The sequence below is a fragment of the Chrysemys picta genome, chromosome 22 (assembly GCF_011386835.1).
Source record: "Chrysemys picta bellii isolate R12L10 chromosome 22, ASM1138683v2, whole genome shotgun sequence".
NCBI lineage: Eukaryota > Metazoa > Chordata > Testudines > Emydidae > Chrysemys > Chrysemys picta.
The window spans coordinates 383,587-393,034 of record NC_088812.1 but is presented as its reverse complement, the minus strand read 5'-3'; the positions used below and the strand labels follow the sequence as shown (position 1 = coordinate 393,034).

At 54.7% G+C, this 9,448-nt stretch overlaps 1 protein-coding gene across 2 annotated transcripts in view; it reads left to right on the top strand.

Moving 5' to 3' along the window:
- Positions 1 to 492: 492 nt before the first annotated feature.
- The window catches only part of LOC101933034 (LIM homeobox transcription factor 1-alpha-like), a 65,228-nt gene continuing 56,272 nt past the window's right edge, over positions 493 to 9,448 (top strand). Inside the window, exons 1-2 of one of the 2 annotated variants that reach the window (XM_042843691.2) lie at positions 493 to 709; positions 2,710 to 2,790. In XM_042843691.2, coding sequence (XP_042699625.1) covers positions 2,733 to 2,790 — 58 coding nt within the window. In that variant the 5' untranslated portion in view covers positions 493 to 709; positions 2,710 to 2,732. Of the gene's footprint in view, positions 710 to 1,312; positions 1,605 to 2,709; positions 2,791 to 9,448 lie in introns of those variants that run through there. The other variant, XM_024112048.3, reaches the window with a different exon arrangement.

Sequence of the window (9,448 nt, the reverse complement as noted above, 5' to 3'; positions counted from 1 at the left end):
GCGGTGACCCCACAATCCGACTGGGACCGCAGCGCGGCCCCTGGTCCGGGACTCCCCGCGCCTTTCCCCTGGAACAGGCAACCAAACGCCTGGTCTGGGCCTGCCCCGGTCTCTATAGCCTGACTGCCGGTCCGTATAACCCGACCCCGGGCTTCTCCCGCTGGGCCTGGCCAGAGCCCCACTTCCACCGCGGACCCTTCACCCTCCTGCCCGCCCCGGAGCAGATCCGCGCTCGGGTCTCCCGCCATGAACCCCGCTTGCTCCGGCTCGGAGACACCGGAGCTGGCTTCACTTCGAATTGATGCGTGTGATCGATCCCCTCGGGCCGATAGGAAACGCCCCGCCCCGGAACAGCCCTTTAAAAACTCCTCGAATTCGGGTCTCCCTGTTGCCCCCTGCGGAGCCCGGGCCCCGGGGGCTGCAGAGGCGGGTGGGCGAGGCTCGCCGGGGACCCAGGCGCTGGCCTCCTAAGCTCGCTCGCTCGGGGGGTGGGGGCGAGGCGGAGGCGGACGGGGCCCGGGGAAGCCCTGGCAGCCTGAGCCGGGCGCTGGGCATGGACTTGTTGTGCCTGGGAGCAGCAGCGCGACTTTCTCCCCCGGATCCTGGCCTCAGACAATAGGAGCCCCCCGCCCCCCGTTAGCAGCTGGAGCGGCCGGGGAAGTCTCTGGCTCTGGCATCGCAGCCTGTGCTGGCCCACCCGCCACGCCTGGTAGGTGTCGAGATTTTTGTCTGTTCTCCTGCCCGCGTCGCTGCGCCCGGGGATGGGTGCACGGGCCGGGGGGGCACCCATGGGGCGGGGGTCTCAGCTCCGAGGTACCAACTTATCCATGGTGTATGGAGACCCTGGGACCCAGCTCCCCTCCTGGCCGGGTTCATCCGTCCCCCAATTTCCCTGGCGCTGCGTGGGCGTCCCTGGCACTTATTGGGGATTGAAAATCCCCAAAGGCTGCAACCCCCGCCCCGCCCCAGCGGTGAGGGGCGCTAGCCAGCCGCGTGCTCTGCCCCTCCATCCCAGGCAGGTTCTGGGCTCTCCGCGGAGCCGGGGGGAGAAATCTCTGCTGGGGGGCGGGGGTGCTGCCCCGCAGGAGAACCGGGTGCCGCGCGGGCGGAGCAGCCCCGAACTCCCGGCTCCACGGAAGCCAAGAACAGAAACTCCCCTGGCCGTGGGGGGAGCCAGGCTCTCACCCCCCGCTATTAGCGCTCGGGGGGCCCCCGCGCCCGGAGAGCGGGGACAAAGCCGGGCTCGCATGCGGGACCCGGACCCGCCGCGCAGCCAGAGCCCCCTCCAACAGGCAGCGACCCGCCCCCGTCTGCGGGCAAGTCCCAAAGAAACGAACGAACGGAGCCGAGCCGGGACCGAACCGGGGGTTCGGCCGCTGGAACCGGGCGGGCTCGCTAGCGCGGGGAGCCCGGCGCTCGCCCCGGAATTACTGCGGCGCAAAGCGAACCCCGCGGGCCCGGGAAGCTCCGCACGAAGGACCCCAAAGCGCCGGGGATTGGGGCAACGAGCCCGAAACACAAGCGAAATTTCGTTGGTTCCGATTCCGCGGCCCCGTTGTCCGGCGAGCGGCGGCTGCGGGGCCGAAGGGAAGGACGCGCTGCAGGTGAATGCGCCCCGCGGGAGCGGGGCTGGGGGCCGGGGGGCGGCCGGGGGGCTGCGGGGAATTTGCCCGGCCGGGGCCGGCCGGGGCGAGCGGCTCCGGGGCGCAGGGATGGAGAATTCGTTGTGTTTCCATCCAAGCGGCTCCGCGGGGCTCGCTGGACCCAGCGGCGCCGGGCGGGTCGCGAACCAGAACCGCGGGCATCGAGCCGACCCCAGCGAGACCCGGCGGGGGAAGGAGATGCCTGCGGGGCGCTGCCCGCCCGGGATCGGGGCGGGTAAAAACCCACCTCGGCCCGGGGGTTAAAGCAACAGGCGCAAACGGGGGGTGGGTTTCTCCCCTTCCCAGGGCTGGGGGCAGAGAACCCCACATCCGAGCCCGTTATCCGCCCCACGTCCGACCCCGTTATCCGCCCCATTCCCCACCCCACATTTAGCCCATCTTATTCCCCCGTTATCCGCCCCATAACGAACCCATCTTGCCCCATAACTTGCCCCTGTAACCTACCCCATCAGCCACCCCATCTTTCCCCCCGCCCCCCAATCTGCCCCATCCCGGCTCCATAACCCACCCCGGTTACTCCGCTATCTCCGGGGGGCGGGGGCTGAGCCGGGGTAACCTCTGGGGGCTCTTCCCCCACACGGCTCGAGGATCCCGGAGGTCGATAATGGTGGCGGGGGAGGTTCTTTATTGTCCAGAATAACGTAAAGATTCGTGGGTTAATTTGTGCGGTGGGAGAAGGGGCGGACGGACAGGGGGACACGGTGAGCTGTGGGGGACAGACGGGGAACAGGAGGCGCTGTGGGGATGGACAGATGGGGGACATGAGGGGGGCAGTGGGACGGGTTGCTCTGTTGCAAAGGCCGGGGAAGGTTGGGGCGGCCCAGGACTCCGGGGCTGGGCTCCGCGGTCTCCTTTCCTGGGGGTGTCTCTCCCCCCCCCCCAGCTCAGCTCCCATCCCGGGAGGTTCCGCTGAGAAACCCCCTCTCCTCCAGCTCCGAGGATCTTCCTTCCCTGCCCGCCGGTTACCTGACCCCCTCCCCAGGCCCAGGCAACCCCTGCCGGCCCCCATCCCCCGCCGGTACTAACCCATCCTCTCCCCCACCAGGTTCCCCCCAGCCCGGCTGGAGCATGAAGACAGAGGAGGCACCATCCTGCTTGCAGCAGGCCACCCCGGTGCTGGGCTTCGGTGAGTGTCCGTCTGTCCTGGGGCAGCCGAGAGACAGACCCTCCCCCCGTAGGGAGTGGGCTGGCTGGGTCACACCCCATCACTGCTGTCTGTCCGGCGTCCCCCTCTCAACCCAGAGCTGTAGCATAGAGCCGGGGCTTGTCTACACGGTGCTGCTGATGGATTCGGTGTTTGTTGTCACTGCTCCAGGCCTGGGGGTGCGGCAGCCCCCCTCGTTCCAGCGTCGCTGCTTGTCTACACACTACATGGCTTTGAGTTCACACAGCCGGTTAGTTTGGTGTGAGTCCGGGTGTGGGGCATGAGCGTTTTCCACACTGATAAATGGGAGCGGGCTCGGGGACGGGACAGGAGAGTGAGGAAAGGGTTAGAAAAGCGGCCAGTGGCAGAGCTGTGATGGCAGTAGCATGCGGCTCACTAACCTAAGCGATGTCTGAGCTCCAAGCAGCCCCAGGCCGGGGATTTAGTATTTCCCCCCCCAATACAGCTCGCTGTGTAATGTGCAGTGTTTAACAAATGTCCCTGGCTTGTGTTGGTGGATTTGGTGGTTTGTGGAAAGAATGCAATTCATATTTGTTACGGTGTGGGGGAGGGGCAAGGGAAGCCCCAAAATATTCCTGCTGTGGGCCCCAAAGGAGCTAATGCTGCCTCTGGATAGACTCCTCTAGGCAGCTTAGCAAAGAACAGGTTAAGGGGTGACTTGATCCGAGTGGACAAGTATCTACTGGAGGGCAGAGAAGGCGCTTCACTCTGGTTGTAACCAGAACTAATGGCTGGAAGTTGGGGCTAGACACATTCAGATGAAACCAGGGGCACACTTTTAACAGTGAGGGTCATTAACCATTGGAGCAACTTGCCAAGGGTTGTGGGGGTCTTTCCCTCACTGGCCATCTTTAAATTGAGATGGGATTTTTCTAAAAGATCTACTCTAGGTCAAGCCCAGTGATTGGACCTTAAGCAGGAAATAATACAGGAAACTCCTGTGGCCTGTTACACAGAAGGTGAGACCAGATGACCACGTCCCTTCTGGCCTTAGAATCTATGAATTAATTTGGTAAGGAATCAACAAACTTGCATTGCAATGGGACTCTTGAAAGCAGTTTGCCCTTTAAATTAATGCTGCACATTTTTCTGATTGGAACTCATTAGCCATCTCACCAGTGCCCCCCTCGGAACAGGAACAAGATTTCTAAAATCTCGTGTTTTTAAACTCAAACTGCTGCATTTTTCTAACCTTTAATTTTAAAGCCTTGCAGTCCATAGGATCCAAAATGTCAGAGGCTTGTTTACTTCCAGTTTCAAGTCCAGCCCCTTCTGAGGAGGTTGTGACTCTACCAGGGATTAGATATTCTACAGACAAGCAGCATTCCCACTTACATCCTTCGCATTGTTTATCCTCCATCCCGCGATTGGATTGTTCTCTCTACGTTTTCTTAAGTTATTGCTGGGTGCTTGGCCTTGTGCCTAACAAAACTCCAGGTGTGAATTACCGACCGTGCCCTCCAGTGTCAGTGAATCACAATACAGGCTGGCCATGGGCAGGGCTATGTGGCATTCCACGTGGCGTAATCCTTGGCAACAGGCTCACTTGGTCATTTAATAATATAACGTCGAGTGTGTTTTGAACAAGGAGGGGGAACCTCGCAGCATCTGAAGTTTTGTGACTCTTTAGTTCTCAGAGCTAGCTCAAGTTCACATACCTTTGTTCTCCATTTAAATATCTGTTCCTACTCCCTCCCCCCAAAAGCTAAGTATTAAAGAATCCCCCCCAAATCCCCTAACGGGGAAGCTTATGCTTTTTGTAAGGTGTTGCAGTCACCGCAAAACCCAACCACAGAAAGTGACACACCAGTGGTTCTCAAACTTCTGTACTGGTGACCCCTTTCACATAGCAAACCTCTGAGTGCGACCCCCCTTGTAAATTAAAAACACTTTTTTAAATATATTTAACAACATTATAAATGCTGGATGCAAAGTGGGGTTTGGGGAGGAGGCTGACAGCTCGTGACCCCACATATAATAACCTTGTGACCCCCTGAAGGGTCCCGACCTCCAGTTTGAGAACCCCTGTTACACACTGTACAGCCAATGGGATGAAAACAGAGCTGGTTTGAAATCTTCCATTGAAACCGTTATTGGACAGAAAACTGGGTTTTTGACTAAATGAAAATGTATGTGGACAGCGTCTCCTTTCCACAGAAAACTTTTGCTTTTTGTCAAAACAAGCAAAACAAACAAAAACACCAACCACCACCACCAACAGTTTTTGGAGTTTTGATGAAAAGTCAAATATTTCCATGGGAACAAAAAAATCCATTTTTTTTCAACCAGTTCTAGACAAAGACCATGGGCCACATTTTCCGAGAAACCCAACCTGGACACTTCTGGAGCTAGAAAAATCTGATCTTTATTTAGGTGCCTTGGTGGGAAATGAGCTCTCTTGAAAATCTGTCCCCCGCTGTGGGTGCCGAGCCCTTGGGAATCTAACCCTGGCAGCTTTCCCCCCCATGAAAACTTTTCTTTCTCCCCCCTAAGTGGGACATGAACCCTTGGGTACATCTTCACTTTAGACTTATCTAAACCTGAGTTAATTCTGCTCCTAGCCTAGCATGAGTGAGAGCAGCCACACAGCAATCTGACAGTGGAACTGTGTGATTAGCAGGTGCGGAGCTGACAGGACAGCCAATCTGAGTTAAAGTCGTGCCACATTGAGTTAAGGGGGTTTTGTGTGTGGACAGGACTCAAGGTAGGGGCAACTCTTGAGCTAATTCTGCAGTGAAGACAAGCCCCTACTGTCCTCTGTGTTTGAGTCAAGCTTTCAAATCCACAGTGTCTGTCGGTTCCAAGCTAGGCAAAACAAGATCCCCCAGCCCTAGTGACAGGTGAGTGTGGCTAAGAGCCTGGCACATGCCCCTCCACAACACAAGAGGGAATCTCCCCTGACACCCCATCCTGACTCTTGCTGCACAAGCACCAAAACTAGCACCCCAGCCTCACCCTTTCTGCTTTAAATGGACCTTCCTTGTTCGTGTAGGTTTAGACCTGAGCCTGACCTGCTCCTGCAGAGTGTTGTCTAGGCTATCTCCAGTCCCTTCGGCGTCTCTTTGAATATTTAGGGATAAGCAGCATTGGGCCCTGATTCAACAAAGCATGTACTTAATTTTAGGCACCTGCTTAAGTCCATCCCTATTCAGCAATATAGTTATGCACATGCTTAACTCTTTGGCACATGCTTAGGTCTCACGGAAGTCAGATGGAACTTAAGCATATGCCTACATTAAGCATGCGCTTTAGAGCTCTGCTGAATTGAGGCCTTCATGCTTCTCGGTGTGCATAGTGCAGTTTCACTGCGCTCTTGCAATTGGTCTGGTACTGAAGTGCTGCCGCTCCATCCTACATGACTGGCAGTAGCAGATCCAGCAGCCCAGAGGTAAGAACAGAGAGCTTTGTGGCTGCATTTCATTTGTTTTTCTTCTAAAGGGGCATCAGGTCCTCTCTTCTGAGCAGGTCGAGTGTTTTGAATAAGAAAAAGGTGTCTTCCAGTTAGACAAACATAAAGCAAACAATTTTAAAGATTTTCTTTTTAAACTTATTTGATCATTCAAAAAATGAGCTCCTCTCCCCAAATCATAGCCCCCCCCAAATCATAGCCCCCCCCCCCAAATTCTTTCCAGCTGTTCGGGTTCAGCCCCTGCAACCTGGAGTGAATGTGCCCCGACTGAATTTACTTACTTGTGATGACAGTGCTAGCAGGGGAGTGTTAGCAACAATGACTTGGATGGGGAGGGACCATTATTAATGAATTGGATTACAGCAGCAGCCCCCACTGTGTTCTAGACCCCTTCCATACAGCGTGGGCCCCGGCTCTGAGAGTTTATACTCTCACATCCCAGTCATGCAACACCAGGGTGCCAGTGCTTAATCTGTGCCAGGGCTGAGCCCGGCACCTCTAGGCTTGGCAGTTCATAGTCCTACCTCTGGGCTTGCCGTGTCAGTTATGAATGTAAAAAAAACGGTTTGAGCCCCAGCACCTCTTTCATTACAAATTAAGCACGGAGGGGTCTGCTCGCATAGTGCTTCGTGCAGCATCAGAGACAGTGAGTTCAGGCAACAAAGGTCACGGGACAAACCATGCGATCATACTTCATTGCCACTCTCTAGAGCCATTATTAAGTGGCTACGTTCTTACAGGCTTTATGGTACAACTGGATGACCTTTATTGAGAATCATTTTCAGGATGGGTATTACGGTAGTGCTGAAAGGTCCCAGCTGACATTGGGACGCCATGTGCTGGGGGCGGCCCAGGCAGGTAAGTGCTGCTTTGTCTATCCTGGATTAGCTGAAGCAGCACAACCCCCTACTGGATGCCGTTTGAACAATGTAAATGTGCGTACACAGGTGTAGCCGGGAATAGGTCCATGGTTGCTGGCAGAGCAGCGCTCGGGCAGCCCTGCTCAGGAATGGATCATACAGGCAGCTCGTTTGCAGGAGCAGAGGCAGCAGTTCAGCTGGGGGAACTGGTTCAGCTCCTAGTGAGTCTGAACCCAAAATCTACCAGGGGCTAGAAAGTGGGGTGAGTAGCCGCCCTCTCTCATGAGGCTCAGTCTCCCAAGGTGCCAACGATGGTAACAAGCTCTGATGAACCCAATTCATGTTACTTACTGCAAATGATTTCTCCTGCTTTTATGCACCAATGATAAGGGTGCCCTTAAAGGCTAGTGATGGCCTAGTAGCTTAGCCCTAAAGAGGATCCTAGCAGCTGCCTTTTCTGAGCTTGCTCAGAACTGGGCTGGGCTGGGCTGAGCTCAAGCAAGTGCCTTGCACCATTTTGCTGTTGTCGGTGGGGTTGGTACTCAGGAAAGACCAGCTCTTGCTACAACTAGACATAAAGAAGGCAGGCCCTTTGCAAATTGCCCTTCCGCAGATTCCGAATGGCTCCACTTTGCTCCACTATTCCAGTCCTGCGCTTCCCACGCACAGCTGTTCCACTGCCCCTGAATCCTGACCTACAGTCCCCTGTTATTCCAGCCTTGGGCTCCTCCCTCAACTCTTCAGATGCCCCTCAATCCTGACCCACAGCTCTCCTGTTATTCCAGCCCTGGACTCTGCAACCATGCACAGAGCTCTGGAGGGTTATGCTGCTGAAATGCAATGAATGCTTATCTGTAATCACTTCTAGGGTCCCCTCATGGGGAGTCTGGTGAAAGGAAAGGGGGGAAGGATGAAGGAAAAAGCAGAGGCAGTGGGAGGGGCAAGAAATTGGGGTAAGAAGAGCTGGAGGCAGAAGAGAGAGAAACGTAAGAGAAAACATCGAGATTAAAGCGGGGGAGAGCACAGACAAAACCCAAACAGAGCAAGTCTGAGTGAGTAACACTTCAGGAGAAACCTGAGGCAGGAGGTACTGCTTCCAAGAACCCTGATTCATGCCCCCAGCAGCGGCAGAAGCATTAGGGCAGTGTTTAAAGTGTATGTGGGAGGAATTCTCCAGGGGGTACAGACCTGGCAAAAATAAATACATACAAATAAATCAAGCCAGGTCACATAGTGGAAAATTGTTGCAAATTAACTAAAGGTGTTAAACTGAAGTGGATTAGCAAAAAAAAAAAAGAAAAAAAAAAAGAGGAGTCCTTGTGGCACCTTCCTTAGAGACTAACAAATTTATTTGGGCATAAGCTTTCGTGGGTTACAGCCCACTTCTTCAGATGTATGAAGTAAAAAATACAATTAAACCTGTGTGGATGCTGGTGTTCAGAGTTAAAGTGATCTTAACTCACTTCACTCCGCTAAACCAAATTAAGGCCAGTTTCATTCTGAATAACAGCATCCACACAGGGATTCAATGTGGTTTAACTAAGCCACTTCAAATTCACACCATTAGTTAATTTAGATTAATTTTCCTGGATGTCTGTGTAGACAAGCCCTCGTCAAAGCTGCTGCTCCCAGGTGATGGTTAGACTTCCCACGCACCGAACTGCTGGACTCCAACATACTGGCAGTAAAAGAGCTCAGGAGGCCAGGGAGAGGAACAGGGCTGTGTTTCTGTGAGCTGCCGCTTTTCCCAGACCAGCCCAGCACTGATATTCCCCCATCAAATTCAGCGGCTTCCCCTGCTCTCACTTCCCTCTCCCAGGCCACAAGAATATCTGCCCATCTTCTTCCATATTGGCAAGTGGGTGGCTTGGTGAGCGCCTGGTCGGGAGGCAGCTCCTGTTGGCAGAGGTTGTTGCTGCCATAGTAAAGAATCCTGCTTAAGCAGCGAGATGCAGCAGGAAACGATTGTCTAACGGCAGAGTCTGGGACAGAGCCAGGCCACGCAGGGTTAGGGCTCTCCTGGCACCTGCGTTTGAATCACAACTACGGTTTATTTCTATTGCAGTAACACCTAAGGGCCCCATTGTACAAACAAATAACATAGACCAGGCTGGGCCCCAGAGACTTCCCAGTCTCAGATATGATGTAAAATCTGTAAAGCACAGAGCCTGATTCTCCATTACCCTGCATCGGGTACTGTGATTTACCCCAGTGCAAGGACGTGAGTGTAGACCGCTACCATACTGGGAGAGTAACTTTTTACACTCCCTTTACACTGCAGAAAGTGAATGCATGAGGTGTGAGGGGCCAAGAATCAGGCCTCTGGATTCTAGCCTGGCTCATACATCAT